Source organism: Ursus arctos, unplaced genomic scaffold, assembly GCF_023065955.2.
Source record: "Ursus arctos isolate Adak ecotype North America unplaced genomic scaffold, UrsArc2.0 scaffold_18, whole genome shotgun sequence".
In the NCBI taxonomy this organism is placed as follows: Eukaryota; Metazoa; Chordata; class Mammalia; order Carnivora; family Ursidae; genus Ursus; species Ursus arctos.
Genome location: NW_026622852.1, coordinates 27505136 through 27522693, shown reverse-complemented (window position 1 = coordinate 27522693; position 17558 = coordinate 27505136). Strand labels below are relative to the sequence as shown.

Sequence of the window (17558 nt, the reverse complement as noted above, 5' to 3'; positions counted from 1 at the left end):
TTTTCTTTTCTTTTTTAAAATTTATTTATTTGAGAGAGAGAGAGAGAAAATGTATGTCTCCCTGGGGAGAGGGAAGGGCAGAGGGAAAGGGAGAATCTCAAGCAGACTCCCTGCTGAGCACAGAGTCCTGAGTGCGGCTAGATCCTGTGACCCCCGGATCATGACCCAAGCCAAAACCAAGAGTTGGACACTTAACCAACCGAGCCACCCAGGTGTCCCTTATGTTTTCTTCTAAAAGCTTTATAGATTTGGTTTTTGTATTGAGGTCTTAAATTTTTGTACATAGTATATGTCAGAAGTTCTTTTTTTTTTCATATGAATGTCAAGTTTTTCCAGCATCTTTTGGTGAAAAGGCTTTTGTTTATCCATTGAATTGCACTGATATTTTGTCAAATTGGTCTGTTTCTAGACTCTATTTTCCTTATACCCATACCACACTGTCTTGTGGCTGGCATGTTGAGGGAATCTAGATTATGTTGTTTACTTTTTTTTTTAGTGTTAAGTAGTATTCTAACAGACAGTTAAGTTACTGGCAGAACCCTTTGATTCTGTCACGCTTGCTTTTCTTCTTCTAATTTGAATCTGTTCCTGTGGCATATCCTTTCTGAGTCTCAGTGTGAACACTCCCTGTTCTGGGCCGGACTACCGTTATCTCCCAGCTTTGCGTGATCTCTAGAGAGCGCCACTCTGCTTGTGTGCCACCTCCCTACCCACAATGAGAAGGTACCTACGGATGAAAGCTAGAGCGGTCACAAGCTCCCCTGCTATGTTTCCCTTCTCTCAAAGATGATGGTCCTGTGCAGTTTACTGTTCAATGCCTGAGAGTATATATTCAATCCAACTTTATAGTTTTTCATGGCAGGAGGGAGAATCTAGTCTCAGTTATTTTGTAATGGCCTGAAATAGAGAAGTTGAGGCTCAGTTTTGGATATAATGCTGAGTTTCTAGTATCTGTGGAACATCCAAGTAGAAATGTTCAACAGGCAATTGAGTGTGTATGGAAAGCTTGAGAGAGACTATTGGACCTGGAGATTCGAATTTTACAGTTGAAGCCAAGGGAATGGATGTGATCACCTAGCTATAATTACCTCCTTAGAATAGTTAGAGAAGGAGTAGAAGAACAGTTTTCTCTTAAAAAGCCTGAAAAGATATGGCTGAAGAAGGAGGCGAAGAGCAGGAGACATGGGTAACACGGAGACCACTGGGAATAAAGCAGTGTTCGTGTGGGGGAGTCACAGCTACGAGGAACCCAACCTTTGTTCTGTGATGCTTACCAGTCCAGAGCCTAGCTTTTCTTCAGGGCTGTCAAGGACTGAGTAAAGTCTTACTAGGTGATTGCTATAGAATAGCCTACATACCCAGGCCCTAATACTAATCTGTAGAGTTAAAGCCAGACCTGTTATGATGAAGCTCAGAATTCTTGAGACATAATCACACATCTGTGCTTCTAGCCTTCCTGGCCAGATAGCTGACAGGTATGATCATCATGCCCATAAAATGGAGAGGAAAACCAAGGCCTTGAAGAGGTTAACAACTTGATTGCAGTCTGTTGTGGAATCTGCCCTGTTTCCAACTTTAGTTTCTAGTTGTCTAGAGACTTTGTAGGGTTTCAGACTTGGAAGTTGCTCTAGGTCATCTAACACAGTCCCCTTGTGTTTTAGGTGGGGAAACGGACAGTCGTTAATGAGAGGGCTTTAGCTAGGTATAAATAACAGTAATTCAATGAAGCCATCTTGAGCAAAAAGAATTTATCACAGGAGTACAGAGCTAGCTGATAGAATTCAAAAGGCAAAGATAAAGCTCAGTTTTGAGCATAGGCTGAAGCCATGACCTGGAGTGCTACAGAGAAACTGGGATGCCCCTGGTTTCTGCCCTTTTCTCTGTTTGTTTCTGTCTCTTATTCATTCTTCTCTCAACGTAGACTAACTTCTTCTGCCCCAGCCCACGCTAACCCCCTGCAGAGAAAAATGGTTACTAGCAACTTTTCCTGAGTTTATATCTTAGGGAAGAAGCCATTCAGTCTCTTCCATTCAGGAAGGAAGTCAACCTGATTCTAGAATTGCAACTCCTATTCCCCTGGAGACCTCAGTGGCCCAGTTGGAGCCATCCAGAGTCCAACTCTTTGCTGCCAAGGGTCTGGGGTAGTATTGGTCTACAGACATAGCTACCAGGGAGCCCTGCTTCTCTAAATATGTGGGGTAAATTGTTGGGGGGGGGGGGCGGGAGCAGAGAGCAAGGGGGCAGATGGCTGGGCAGCCAGTAGGGTAGGTGTTTAGGATAGTAGGGTTGCATTGGTAACCAGTAGCAGAGCCAGGACCAAAACCCACAGCCTCTGATCCAGCATCAGTCTTTCCTGAGGCTGCCTTACATGGGAAAAGAGTGGTAATTATTTGATCTGGTAACAGGAGAGGCAGACAGATGGACACTCACTGCCTCAGTCTTATTCCTCTTAGTGTGACGAAATAGAGGTCCCTTCCCTGGGAGTCTAGGGAATCCAGAGCTCTAGAACTGTAACAGCCAAGGGTGGGTTCCCTCCGTACCAGTCCAAAATCTCAGTGATGAGTCGTAGAAACCCAAGTCAAACCAGCTTAAGCAAAGAAGGGTATTTATTAGAAGGTCATTAGGTACATCATAGAACTGAAGAAAGAACCAAAGATTCCAGGGCAGCTCCAGGAATCTTGAATCAGTACCATCAGGACACATACACATGTGATCACTTTTTTTCTTTCTTTTTTTCATTTTTTATCTTTCATCTCTTCATTCTGCTTGGCTCTGGTACTACAAAGTGGGGAACATGGCTGACAGCAGTTCGGGGGTCATACCCATAGAGTGTCTGACCAAGAGAAAAGAGTCTTCCCTGCTGACTCCAGGTAGAAAAATCCCAGAGGAGAATTCTAGTTGAGAGGATGGAGTCCCATGATGGGCCTTGTGCACTTGCACACCCTTAGGGTCAGGAGAGGCAAGGAATATTTCAAGAAGGGAGAGCTATAAGCAGGGTCGGCAAAAAAACTCTTTTGTGTCTGTCTCCCAGGTGACCATGGAGGCTGGCGGCCTCCCCCTGGAGCTATGGCGCATGATTTTAGCCTACCTGCACCTGCCCGACCTGGGCCGCTGCAGCCTGGTATGCAGGGCTTGGTATGAACTGATCCTCAGTCTCGACAGCACCCGCTGGCGACAGCTATGTCTGGGATGCACCGAATGCCGCCACCCCAACTGGCCCAACCAGCCTGATGTGGAGCCTGAGTCTTGGAGAGAGGCCTTCAAGCAGCATTACCTTGCCTCCAAGACGTGGACCAAGAATGCCCTGGACTTGGAGTCCTCTGTCTGCTTTTCTCTATTTCGCCGGAGGAGGGAACGCCGTACCCTGAGCGTAGGGCCAGGCCGTGAGTTTGACAGCCTGGGCAGTGCCTTGGCCATGGCCAGCCTGTATGACCGAATTGTGCTATTTCCAGGTGTGTATGAAGAGCAGGGTGAAATCATCCTGAAGGTGCCCGTGGAGATCGTAGGCCACGGGAAGTTGGGTGAGGTGGCCCTACTCGCGAGCATCGATCAGCACTGCTCCACCACACGCCTGTGCAACCTTGTCTTCATGCCGGCCTGGTTCTCACCCTTCATGTTTAAGGTGGGTGCCCACATCCAGATGGGTGGCCTCTCCGGTCCTGACTTGGGCCTCTTCTCAGTGGGTTTGTAACCCCTTTTTGGAATTGAGGATTTTGTCATTGTTCCTATAACACACTCCTCTGAGTTCTGCACCAGTTGAGAAATGGATAAGGGGTCAGTAATGACCAATATTCTGCTTTATTCCTGGCAAAACTGTATAAAAAAATAAGCCAAGGACTCAAGACCCAAACTGCATTGTATTTCTCCCCTTCTACACTGGATGAACTGGCACCACAAGTGGAGTAGCTGAGGGGAAAGTCAGGTCCAACGTATGCCACATGGTGACAGGAAGCAGGAAGCACTCCATGCCTAGAGACGGCTAAATCCAGGGGAGGCTCTGCAGGACCAATGACCTTTAGCACATTAGCCCCACCCTGTGGAGAAGGGTCAGAGAAAGTCAGGCTTTTACCAAGGATGACTGGGGAGAGGGTCAGGAAATACCAGCCCAACACTTACCTTCTAGGAACACAGAGGACAGCTGTATTCAAAGCAGAGTATGTATTGACATGTTGGTAGCTCCTGGCAGAAGAGTCTACAGCTTTACATTGCCTAGAAACATTATAATATCCGGACTGCAGACCTAGTCAGTAATGATTATATTGCCACTATTACTACCAGTCACAACACATTGTCTCTTGGGTTTATAATGATCATCATATGACCAGTGACGTACAGTGCACTTACCATGTGCCTGGTGTATGCTTTCCAGCCATTAGTAAGAGGGGTAGTGCCATCTCCCTTTATAGATGAGCAAACTGAGTCTCAGCAAGATTAAGTGACATACCCAGGTCTCAGACATAGTAAGGGACAGAGCTAGGATCCAAAGCCTATATTTGTAATCTAGGTGACTTTCCATCTGTGACTTCATTTGATCCCCACAACAAACTTTTGTAGTAGACAGTAGACATGCTATCCCCATTTTGCCAGTTATGGGCACTAAAGCTCAGAGATGCTAAGTAACTTTCTCAGGTGGATAATTAGGCTAGAACTCAAATTCTAAGTACTTTTGAAATTACATTGTGCTGGATTCCTTGGAAACTTAAAAGCCTGCTTTTTAGGCCTAGAATGTTTCAGAAGGACTGATGAACAACTCCTGTGCTTGTCTGCAGACCCAGAAGAAGAGTTTGATTCAAGACCCCTCACATTTCATATGACCTTTACTCTTACAGTAATATGTTCGTTTCAGCTTCCCTTCTCCCTCCCCCCGCCCCCGGCCATATTAGCACTCCATCTGCGATCGTCTTTTAACTGAAAACAGGACAAGGGGCTAGGATGACCTTGCCTGTAGAATGCAAAGGCCAGAGTGATTTCACAGTGGTTTTCAGTGACTTCTGAGGAGAACCCCAGCAATGGCTCTGCTTCTCCAGAGAGCTGGTGTTCATCTACAGGGAGGACCCGGTAAGAGAAATAGACTTAAATTGCAGCAAGAAAAAATTAAGTTAGCCATAGGGAAGAGCTTATAGGGGTTAAGGTGAGTAAGTTCTGGGCCAATCTCCAGGGTGCTCACTGCTAGAGAATGTAAAAACTGTTCAGGGGCGGATGTGTCTGGATTACTCAGTGGGATCATGAAACACTTCCTCATTTTACGGTTCAAATCCGTCTGATGGAATTTAGTGTGAAATCCGGAAACAGTTCTTTTTCAGGAATGTACAGTAGCTGGGCTTCTCAGCCAGGCCTAGGAGCTAAGGGGCTCAGGTGAGTGGTGTGTGGGATTCAGCACTTCCCCACCCCAGAGGAGTCTCCGTTCTTTGCGTCCCTGGCCCCAGGTAATGGGAGCTAATTTTTAGTGGGTGCCAACTTTGTACCTGGCTCTCTACCTTGCGCTTTGGTAGCTGGCAAGCCCCCTGTTGGATACAAAGAGCCTTGGAGAGATGAAGTCCTATCCAAAGTAACACACTTGAAAGAGGCAGAGCTGGAAGTTATCCCGTGCGGTCCAACTCCAGAGCCCATCGTAACTCCTGCTCAGTACTGCCCGGCCATGGCAGCATACCTTGTCCCCCTCTTTAGGGACACAGCCTGCTGTCCTTTGCTGTGACACACACACACACACACACACACACACACACACACACTGCCACACAGGCTGGACTCTTTCCCAGAACCTGTAGCTGGGCCTCCGCAACTGCCTGTCGCAGCCCAGGCAGGGCTCAGCCCCTCCTGGCCTGTCTTCTGTCAGCTTCTGCCAGGCTCTGTCCTGAGTTCAGATGCCAAGCCGATGTTCTGTGGGGTGCTACAGGGCTGAGAGAGGATGGTGAGGAGGTGTGCTGAAGGGGTGAGACCTAGTGAGACACCTCACTATCTCACACTTTCTTCATGTAACCGAGATACCGAGCTGGGACTCCCTCACCCTTCAGGGGTCACAGTAAAGTTGTGATCAAATCCCAGCCAATTCTTGGGTTTATAAAAGCTCAAGGCTCTCCCTGTCATTCCTGATCATCCTGGAGTGAGGCTTGCTCTGCTGGTTCACCTCTTGTGTTACTGTGTTGACACCATCTCACCCAGCATCCCTGTGAGCATCCAGCTTCCTCACTCTTCCTCATCTTCACCCCTCAAAGTTCATGTTCTCACTAGACACTAATTGAGTATTGGGAGAATTTACTTTGAGATTTGAGGTCTTTAAGAAGGACCCTGTTGCAGAGCGTGAACTTTTTTGCCTTTATCCATTTCCAGTCTCTTTAGGATTGGAAGGAGGGAAAGGCAGGCAACTCCAAATTATCCTCCCTCTGCTGCAGAGCAGCCTCCTGTTGTGCGGGGGGGCTGACACATGCCCTTTGGGGAGGAGGAGAACAGCATCAGCAGGACAAATGGCCTCTCCAAGCTCCACCCTCCTTAAAGAGCAGTTAGAGTACTGACTAGCAAAACAATTCTTATGCCTGTATCACCCACTTTCTCTTTTCTATTTCTCAGACAACATCGGGTCATGTCCAGTTTGACAACTGCAACTTTGAGAATGGGCACATCCAGGTCCATGGCCCAGGCACCTGCCAAGTGAAGTTTTGCACCTTCAAAAACACCCATGTTTTCCTGCACAATGTGCCCCTGTGTGTCCTGGAAAACTGTGAATTTGTGGGCAGTGAAAACAACTCTGTGACTGTTGAGGGCCACCCATCTGCAGACAAGAACTGGGCCTACAAGTATCTACTAGGGCTTATCAAGTCTTCACCCAGCGTTCTCCCCACAGAGGACTCGGACTCTCTAATGTCCCTAGACCTGGAGAGCAGGGACCAGGCTTGGAGCCCAAGGACCTGTGACATTGTCATTGAGGGCAGCCAAAGCCCTACCAGCCCAGCTTCTACCTCCCCAAAGCCAGGCTCCAAGGCTGGCTCACAGGAGGCAGAGGTGGGCAGCGATGGGGAAAGGGTGGCACAGACCCCAGACAGCAGCGATGGAGGCCTGAGTCCTAGTGGTGAGGATGAGGACGAGGACCAGCTCACATACAGACTGTCCTACCAAGTGCAGGGCCCACGCCCTGTACTGGGGGGCTCCTTTCTCGGCCCACCACTTCCAGGAGCATCCATTCAGCTGCCCAGTTGCCTAGTGCTGAACTCACTGCAGCAGGAGCTGCAGAAGGACAAGGAGGCCATGGCACTGGCCAGCTCTGTGCAGGGCTGCCTCATCCGCAAGTGCCTCTTCCGGGACGGAAAGGGAGGCGTCTTCGTTTGCTCCTACGGCCGAGCCAAGATGGAAGGAAACGTCTTCCGGAACCTGACTTATGCAGTGCGGTGTATACATAACAGCAAGGTGCTGTCGTAAAGTTTACTCCGCAGACCCAAGAGGCCTTATTGGGTCATTAGTAACATGATTTTGATAAATGAGGGAAGGTTCCTGCAGCTATACACAGGAAGGGTTTGGTGGGGCTGTTCTGCATTTGTTTTTAATCATCTTTTCAGCTTACAACACAGCCTTGCCTTATGTCCGTCATCTGATGTGTACAGAGAGAAACTATTCTTCTCATTTTACAGAAGAGGAAACAGGCTCAGAGGGGAAATGTGACTCTCTCAGGGTCACACAGCAAGTTAGTGGCAGACCTGGGACTAGAACCCAGGTCTTCCAACTCCTTTCACTATGTCATGCTGCTTCTCAAACATGTCCCCAGGTCTTAGTAGAAGGAACAAGGGCTCTTTAGCCTGGCTGAGAGAAAATTGAGGGACACGTGATCACTGGCTTTGATCCAAACTGGAGAAGCCTTCCCAGAAGAGGGGTCTAAGCTGTGTAGGATGAGTAGAGGACAGCCAAGGAAAGGTGTAGTGAAAGGGTGCAGAGTGAGGGCATTACAGGCGGCCAGAATGTTCTGTGCTGGGGCCTGGGTGTGAGGCTGTGTGCTGAGGATAGAGGAGTGGTTGAAAATGAAGCGAGGAGGTGAGCAGAGCTCACCTCGCCCCAGGCCTGGAAAGCCCTTTTGAGAGACATTGAGACTTCATGCTAAGAGCAGTCAGTCCTGCCACTGATGCCGTCATGACCCTGCAGGCTCTTCGGGGCGCCGCAGGATAGTCCACAGATCCTGCAAACCACTGAGCACAGGAAAGGCTTCTGAAAGGAAAGCCATGGCCTTTCGGAAGAAAGTGTGGTGTAGCTCCTGGGTTTGAGTCTTACCTCTGCACTGACTCACCACAGTGTTACCGTCCTCTTCTGTAAAATGCAACTAAGCATCCCTGCCGTGCATCTCTCACTGGGGGTTTGTGAGGATCCAGTGCCTCAATATTGGCAGAGCACCTAGTAAGCTGAAGGGCATCGTACACCTGTCACATGTTAGTCTTGCAGATCTCTGCAGGCTGCTAGAATGGTTAAACAATCACATTTAATTGCATTTTGCCAGCCCACTTCCAAAGAGGATTTTAGGTGGTGGTCTCTGAAAGAACATCAGACTACTATATAGGGAATAAAAGATAATGGTCAGATCAAAAGGATGGGTGATCGTTTTGCTCTCAGGTACCACGATGAAAGGATCTGGCTGAGCCCCCAGGAGGGTCTTCCCTCTTGCATAGTTATTAGGAGTGTGGCTTCTGAGTCAAATTCTGACTCTGCCCCTTATTAGCTATGTGTCCTTCGGACTAACGATACTATCTGCCTCCAAGATGTGATAAGGATCAGCTAAGGTCATACATATAAAGTGGCACAGAGCAAGTGCTCAACAGATATTTTTATGCTTATTTTTTAAAAGCTCTATTACAGTCCGCTGTGATAGAGGTGCTGTGCGTGGCACAGGAGCCCAGCCTCCAGGAAGGGTTTCCTGGAGGAGCAGTGCCTGGGGCTGAGCTGCCCAGGAGGAACAGGAGCTGGCAGGGTGAAGCTGTGAGACAGCGGAAGTGTGCTTGAAGGCCAGATGTAAGAAGGGACACCACACTTTCAGGGAGTTAGGAATAATTCAAGCAGCCGGAGCATGAGCTGAGGGCTGCGACAGGAGACCAGAGAGTCAGCAGGAGTCAGCTAGCTGCGGCACGGAGGTCTTGCCACAGAGATTGGAGTTTGCCGTGAAGGCAAGGGAAACTCACTGACAGATTTAAAGCAGGGAGAACTGTGGTCAGATCTGTATTTGGGAAGCTCATCCGCCAGCTATCTGGGGAATGGAATGGAGGGGAACAAGACTGGGGGCAAGATCAGTAAGGGGCAGTGGAAAATTGTGGTCCAGAGATGGAGAAGAGGGGACAGGGCATTCTGGAAAGGTAGATGGGAGGACTTTAGGAGGGAGCAGTCAAAGGTGTGAGGCCTAGGTTTCTGGCCTGAGTGGCAGAGGCAACAGCAGGAACACGAGAGGTTAGGGTGTGGAAACAGAGATGCTGAGTTTGGGGCATTTCCAACATCTAGCAGAGATGCCATCTGGTTACCTGGGTCTGAAGCTTTGGGGAGAAATGTGCCCTGCCAGGCCGACTTGGAGCAGTGAGTTGGGAGTCATTGAAAAGGAGAAATGGAAAGTTACACAGCCTTACTTATAGCCCTTTTAAACTATTGCCCCCAGGGCTTTGGGCAGGAAATGTGCAGCCTGTAAATCCTTAGTAAGTGTCTAGCAAGGAACCTAAGAAACTGATATTCAGGATTTTTGACTTAAAAAAAAAATCCATGTACCTCATGAGTACCCAGCATCAGGTACAACCATATGCTGAGTGACGTTCCTACAGGGAGCTGTGGGCGGGGGTGCCGGGCTGCTGAGCCGGTCCCATGCCCAGGAGCAAAGCCTCGATCCGGTGGCCAGAGGGAAGCCGCCCGTCCCGGCCCTCTAGAACATCCCCAGGGGAGTAGGGCCGGCAGAACGACCCCAGTTGCTTCGGGCTCCACAAAGAAAACTGATGTTTTTCTTGCTGTTTCGTGTATCTTGTATAGAGACTGAGGTCAATTGCATTTATGTGTGGAGATGGGAGATGGGCATACCTCTTCTTTTGCCAGGCCTTTAGAGGACCAGGTTTTGGGTCAATCTAGTGAGGATGGAGCTGGTTTGAGTTTTGTTATCATTATGCTCCAAATACTCTAGGCTTCATGTTCTTTACCTTCTGCTGGTCTGCCCGTAGGCTTTGCTCTGCTCCTCAGAGAGGGCTGTCTCCACGGCCTGGCCCTCCCAGCAGTAGGCAGCTTTCACGGTGGCGCTGCCCTGGTGCTAGGGTTTCTGTCGTGTACCAGTTGGTCCTTAGTCTTAGGTAGGTGCTCTGTCTGTGGGTCTTAGAGGTAGGTCCTTTCCAGTGGTCCTGCCTCACCCCCAGCAAGAGGGGGCTGTAATGATCAGGGCCCGAGGTGGGGTTTTCTTTCCCTTCCTTGAGAGTGACACAGTTTGCTGCCCTTCCGCCAGCTGCGTCAGGCTTGTTTGGCCGGAAAGTTGGGAGGAAAACTCCAAGAGGGGCTTAGTGCTTTTCCCACAGTGGCTGCGCTAGCTTTGCCCCATGCCTGCGCCATGGGGGAGGCTGTCCCCAGTCTTTCCCTGTGAACGCCTAGCGAGGACCATGGAGAAGTGAAGACACGCCTGCTCCCAGAGTTTCCGCACCCTCACACTAGTTCACCCTTGGCCATTAACAGTTTGCTAAAACTCGTAGCTGGGTTCTTACAGGTTCGTGAGGCACCTGCATCTGTCAGGCAAGCACGTGCTCGCATCTCGTCTCCTGGGAAGTACCTGTTTTCCTTGGATTTCAGGCTCGTTGGTTGTCCTGCCACCTCAGTTCTCTGATGGGTTCAAGAAAGAGTCTGTGTTGTTGTGTATTATCTGATTCTATTCTTGTAAGCGTGGGAGCAATGAATGCTGTTACCAACTTTCTGTATCCTAAACAGAAGGCTTCTCCTTGAAACTGTACTTCTGTTCTACTTTATCTCTCCCAGACTTTTTAGTGTAATATATCGTTTATCCTAACGTAATATATTTTTACTGTTAATACATAGTTGCTTAAAATAATACAAATATATTCTGAATTTTTAATATGCTTATTAAATAGGGAAAGAAAATGTAAGTGGCAATACATCCCCTTAAATAAGCTGTGTGCTGGGTTGTGGTACCTTGTTTAAAGGAGGCTTCCTTGTACCAGTACTTGTAATTGTCCCGTAGTTTGGAGTACCAGTGGTTTTTCCACCCATGGATCGTACACCCAGGAAAGATTCAGAATGGACAAGAATAGGACTTTGTCTTACAAAGTGAAAGAGAAGGTGGGAGGTTATTCTCAGGTACTTTCTCAAGCAGGTGAATTTTAGCAAAGGCACATGTGGGAAGTTGATTGCATTCATTGTAGCTGTGCCCTTGGAACCTGGGGAGATCTTCGTTTAACCCCAGTCCACATAGAGTTTGAAGACCACCAAATCCCATCTTCTCTGAGGGTCCCTTCTGTCTCGTCATCCAGTTATTCTGCTCGCAAGTTGTGAATACGGGGCACAGGGCCAAGCTTCAGTCCAGGTTTTATTTTAAAAAAACCATTGCGGTTGGTAAGGAGCCTGCGGGGCAAAGCCAGGCAGGGCACGGAGCTCGCTCCGCTCCTGGGAGCACACAAGGTGGGGAGGGGCAGTTCTTGCCTGCCGGTGGAATAGCAGATGGTAAGAAAAGGACTCAAGTGTTCCCCAAGTGGTTTTTTTTAAAAAACCTGTGACAAGAAAACAAATGGCTTTCTCTTTTCTGCCTAGATTGTCATGCTCAGGAATGACATTCACCGCTGCAGAGCGTCAGGCATCTTTCTTCGCTTGGAGGGTGGAGGCTTGATCGCTGGCAACAACATTTACCACAATGCGGAGGCAGGCGTAGACATCCGGAAAAAGTCCAACCCACTCATACTGGTACTTCTCTCTGTCTTCATGCTCTTTTCAGAGTGGCTCTTGGTTCTCAGACCTTTTCGGAGATTATTTAAATAAATGTTGCCATCTTGAGTTAATTTATTTGTTTTTAAAGATTTTATTTATTTGAGAGAGAGCACAAAACAGGGGAGGGTCAGAGGGAGGAGCAGACTCCCCGCTGAGCAGGGAGCCCAATGAGGGGCTTGACGCCAGGAATCCAGGATCATGACCTGAGCCAAAGGCAGGCGCTTGACTGACTGAGCCACCCAGGCCCCCGCCATCTTGAATTTATATTGCTTCCTGTTTGCAGATGGTTCCTGCCCTTTTCTCTGTGTGTCCTTACGACTCTGTGCCTCCTCCTTTCTGCATGTATTAGGAGTGGCTTTGAATATGTCACCTCCCTGCAGTCTCCTTGTCAGTAAGAAACAGGACTGGATGGACAGGGAAATTTCACGGAATACTTCCTCAGCCCTGATAGGCTCTGGTTGGTTTTGAGTTTGATAAGAATAAAGATATATCTGCCCTACAAGATACCTCGATCAAAAATAAAGCACCAAGTTGGATCATTCTTCACTATAAAAAGGACATTTAAGATATTTAGTTCTGAAGATTATTTGTTTCATGGATATTGTGAAGTCATGTGAGTTTGATTTTACACCAATGTGAAAGCCACTTAAGAGCCTGCTTCCTCTCCCACTCCCCCTGCTTGTGTTCCCTCTCTCGCTGGCTGTCTCTGTCAAATAAATAAATAAAATCTTTAAACAAACAAAAAAAAAAGATGGTAGAGTATGGGACCAGTGACATGAGGGAACAGCCGCCTTTTCTACTCTGGGCTTCCCTGAGAGTATATATCTACTTATTTATGGTTTAATCTTTTCACAACCCTGTGTGGTAGAATTATTGTTATCCCCATTTTATAGATGAAGATATTGAGGCACAAAGAGACTAAGGATGTTGCCCCAAATCTACAACTAATGACAGCTGACAGGCAGTCTGACTCAGGGCTGATGTTCTTGACCCATTATATAGACTGCCCTTGCAAAATGCAGATGAAGGAAAGTTCCTAAGTATATTTGAAAAGACATGCCTAGCCAGTGTCCTCTTTCAACCCCTCCTCTCACTGCGTTTCTGCCAGGCAGCTGGCATGTGATGCGTAGCCTTGGCTGAGGAAATGATTGCCACTGTTGTTAGAGAGATGAGTTTGCCTTCCCGGGGACAGGGGACAGCCCAGTTTAGCAGGTGGAGGGGGAAGGGGGCGTTATGTTTCTGTCCTGGCTTTGTGAAAGGGGGCGGGGGATGGAAATGCCACTGCTTACGCTTCTCTCTCTCTCAGCTTTTCAACCTGTGAGGGATTTCTGTTAGGCAGTGGTTGCCCGGGTGAGTCTGCCAAATCCTTCAGGAGAAAATCTGGAAAGTGAATAAGAATAGGAGAGCTTACAGTGTGGAACATTTTCAAGCAAGCTAGAACTTTGTTTTTGTGAAATCGTTTTGGAAGAGAAGCCGCTAACTTCCTGGTTTAAGTACAGGAATGTATTTAGGCTGTAAATTAACAGAGTGAAAGAATTTTATTATCATTTATTATGATCTAAAAATTTTGTCACTGTGCAAAAGCAGGTAACTGGGAAACACGAAAACTAAGTTTCAGACCTGGCTCTGCCACACACTGTATGACCCTGGGCCTACTTCCCCATTCGTACAAAGAGATATTCGAAATAAATCTAAGGGTCTTTGTAGCACATACGCGTTCTGTGATCTCATGCCCCATGGACCAATCTGGCTCCCCCGAGCCTCACCTTTCCACAGGCCCTCCCTGAGTGGGAAGTGAGGAATAGGAGCCGAACGGCTCTCCCTGTTCCTGGAAGGTGGCCCCCTTGGGACTATGCGTGGCCAACATTGTCCTGTGTTGGGGGCCACCGTTCCCTGAGAGGTGAGCTCGCTGGCCCCTGGGTGGTGTGGCCCGGCTGGGGGAGAGGGGGAGGGCTCTGGAGGCTCAGCAGCTTTCAGAGGCATGCCTTGCGGGTGGAGAGCAAGAGGCTGTGTGGTGCAGGCTCCTCTCTCTGGATTCAGTGGTGCGTGCAGAGTGGGGCAGCAGCGCGGTCCAGTCATGTGGTCTTATGCTAGCTCGGGGTCTTCAGTGGCGATGTTTTTTCCGCTGTGCTCACCCTGGCCCTGCGGTGGGGCAGCGACTGAGCACTCTGCTTCTTGCTGGCTGGTCTGATCTGTTTTCTGTGCTGTCTCATGTTCCCTTGCAGTGTAACCAGATCCACCACGGCCTTCGTTCTGGCATTGTCGTCCTTGGCAATGGGAAAGGCATCATCCGGAACAATCAAATCTTCTCGAATAAGGAAGCTGGCATTTATATCCTGTACCATGGAAATCCAGTTGTGAGGTATGTATGCTGTACCCAGACCATCCTCACACAGGGTCCCTTCTTTCTTCTCTGATCTCTCTCTTTCCTACTCCCTGGCTTTCCTCCATTTGAAAACACTTTTGTTTACTAACACAACTGTATAGCAAAACAAGCAAAGACCAGACTCCACCCTGCTCCCACCATAGTAACACAAGTGCTTTCGTTTGCATGCCCTTCCAGTTCGAGGTATAACCATTCTATTCAACAGACATTACTGAGCACTTCTGATAATAATAACGAAGGTAAACAGGGCACTCCCCCCCGGAGCTTACTCTAGCATGGAGAACATGCTCTAAGATAGAGATGGCATAAAGGTTTTAACTCACCTGACAAGTCTGTTCGGTTGAAAGTGGCTACCTGGGATGCTCTGTTAAGATCTGGCCTCAGCACAAAACATGCCATGACAGACTAGCGGGCCGAGCTGTAGGTGCAAGGGGACAGGGGCACTGCGGGCACCGGGGAGCTGCCGTCCCAGCTCGAATGCGGCAGACTGTGACAGATGCTATCGAAGTGGCACCAAAGAAGGGAATCATTCTCCTAAGGGGATGTGGGACGGCCTCATTTCCAAGGGGGCTTGAGAGTTGGACTCTGAAATATGGGTAGGACGTGGACCGTCACAGAGATGGGGAGTGGACCTTCCTACTAAAGGAAACCACATGAGCACAGGCAACAGACCAGATTCAGGGCTTAGCTAACAGTCCAGTGTGGCTTGAGAATACGTCTGACACGAGCTGTTAGGTCTCGCTTTAGGAAAATAACTGGCACAGACGTGCAGCAAATATATTCTGAAGTGTTTTTTCCCCTTGATCATTCCATACACATTCTTCCATGTTATTGCATGGCCTTCATCAGTTTTGGAAAGTTTCAGAACATTCCATTGTTATTCCATTGATATTCTATTATTTTTTGAACCAGTCCTGTTACTGTTAGGCATCTATTTTTCACTACTGGTGCCGGCAGCTTACTGAAAACAGTTAGTGGTCCCAGAGCTCTTTTTCCGTCTTCTGCATTATTAAAGAGTATGTGTTTGTATGTGTGTTATTCCTTTAACACACATCTACGTGTTTATTCCCTATGTAAGGGGACAGTGATATAAAAAGTTTGTAGGAACAGTCTCTGTTCCATAGAATTGACAGTCTCATGCTGGAGCCAGACACACGAATAACCGTGAGGGAAGCCTCACCAGAACGAGGGCTTCAGTAGGCCTTCGTGTAAGTGCCAAAGGAGCCAGCCACGAGCCCTGCTGAGCGGGTCAGGGAGGGGCCTGAGGGGAGCTGACATGGAGTCATGCTTAAAGGGTAAGTAGGATTGTGTGGCTGGGGAGATGGTATTCTGGGCCCAAGGGCAGTGAAATTCAGGGTGTGTCCTGGAAAAATGGTAACAACTGTGTGTCTGCCACGAGATGCCCAGGGGTTCAGTAGATCAGCCTGCAAAGCAGGGTGCGGCTGGAACACAGAACCTCAGCGAGTAGGATGTGCAGAATAATGGCTGTCCACATACATCCATTTCCTAATCCTCGGAGCCTGTGAACATGTGTTCGTACATGGTAGAAGAGACGTTGCTGATGTGTTCACGAGGAACCTTGAAGTGGGGCCAGGCAGGCCCAGTGTGATCCAAGGACCCGTAGAGGGAAGCAGGACAATGAGTTGGGAGGAGGAAATGTGACAACAGAAGCAGAGGTCAGAGTGATGAGGCCAGAGGCCAAGAAATCTGGGCGGCCTCTAGAAGCTGGAAAAGACAAGAAATGGATTCCCCCTAGACCTTCTAGAAGAAACACACGTCTGCTGACAGCTTGATTTAGCCCCGTAGGACCCATTGTGGACTTCTGACCTCCTAAACAAGAAGGTACTGAGTTTGCATTGCTCTAATTAAGGCACTACGTTTGTGGTAATTTGTTGCGGCAGCCATACACCAATCTGGGAAGTCGGGCTCGACCTTGTGGGTGCGGCAACAGTTGAAGAGTTTTGAGCAAGGACTGTTACAGTCGCATCAGTGTCTTGGTTTTTAAAACAGCGTCTCTTTGAGGGGCACCTGGCTGGCTCAGTTGGTGGAGTGTGTGACTCTTCATCTCGGGGCTGTGAGTTCCAGACCCACACTTGGTGTAGAGATTACTTAAAAATAAAATCTTAAAAAAAAAAACACAACAGAATCTCTTTGAGAGAATACATTGTACTTTTTCCCTTTATGTTTCTTTGTGATGGAGGGTAGGGATCTGGGGAGGGTACAGAATTAGTTTTGAGATCCCTGAAGTGGCCTGGTTAAGGCAAACCACAGCAGTTTTCTTTGCCAGTGAGAGTTTTATAACCTTTTGTGTTTCTCTTTTTGCTTTGGCTGCAAGGAAGCACAGGGCTCAGAAAGGCTCATCCGCAGTTAACATCCTACCCTTGGTTCTTGGAACAGTCATCTGCCCCCTTTTCCTAAATGTTTTCTGATACCTCTTCTATCTTTACTTTGCCCTCCCTTGTGCACACACATACGTGTTTCTCCAAGTGGCCATGGGTTCTTTCTGGATGTAAGTGAGATTTATATTGAAAACACACTAGCCATGCATTTGCTGCTATGGCACAGCTCGCAGAAATATGGATGAAGCGTGCCTTAGCCCAGGGACTGTCTTTGACCATGAATTCTAAAAACCCACAGTAACCATCTGTTGATTGAGCTGTAACCAGATCAGAGCACACTCTTCAGATCTAAGGGCAAAAATAGGGATGTTTTTCACCAAGGATTTCATTTGTTCAACTCAAATGCATGGTGTGGGTGCAGTTGACATTTGGCTTCCCCAGCACCAGCATAATTTGCTGGGTTTTTTACCCAAGGGCATAAAGCATTCGGACCCTGCCCTAAGAAATTGAAAACTTAGCCATTTCCTAAGAAATGGAAAACTTAGCCAAATCCTACTCAGTGAAGTTCTGTGGGGTGCCAGGCCCTGTGTTAGCCCTGTGGCTAAAGAGCCAGGTAAAGATTTGGACCTAAATCCCTCAGCCACATGATGGAAATTAGGAGAGTTGCCTCTAAGACAGGAGGCAGGTACCCTTCCAGGAAGAAAGGAGGTCATAACATTCCTGTTAGTAAATTAACAAACAGCAAATGTATCTTCCAGGGATAACCCAATTGTGCTAACGTCCGGGTGTGACTGGCCTTGTTTTAACAGGCAGGAAACCAAGTTGCAGAGACTGGAAAGCAGTGCATGTCCTGCATGCTCAGGTTTTTCATTCACAAGGCCTTTCCATGGTAGTGAGGACTGTGTGTGTTT

The 17558-nt window shown here is 48.3% G+C and overlaps 1 protein-coding gene across 4 annotated transcripts in view; it reads left to right on the top strand.

The window, feature by feature from the left end:
* The window catches only part of FBXO10 (F-box protein 10), a 49638-nt gene that overhangs the window by 21018 nt on the left and 11062 nt on the right, over nt 1-17558 (top strand). For 3 of the 4 annotated variants that reach the window (XM_048223143.2, XM_048223145.2, XM_048223144.2), the window contains 4 exons: nt 3032-3622; nt 6568-7401; nt 11749-11898; nt 14148-14284. In XM_048223143.2, the coding sequence (XP_048079100.1) occupies nt 3032-3622; nt 6568-7401; nt 11749-11898; nt 14148-14284 (1712 nt within the window). The remainder of the gene's footprint in view (nt 1-3031; nt 3623-6567; nt 7402-11748; nt 11899-14147; nt 14285-17558) is intronic. The other variant, XM_048223146.2, reaches the window with a different exon arrangement.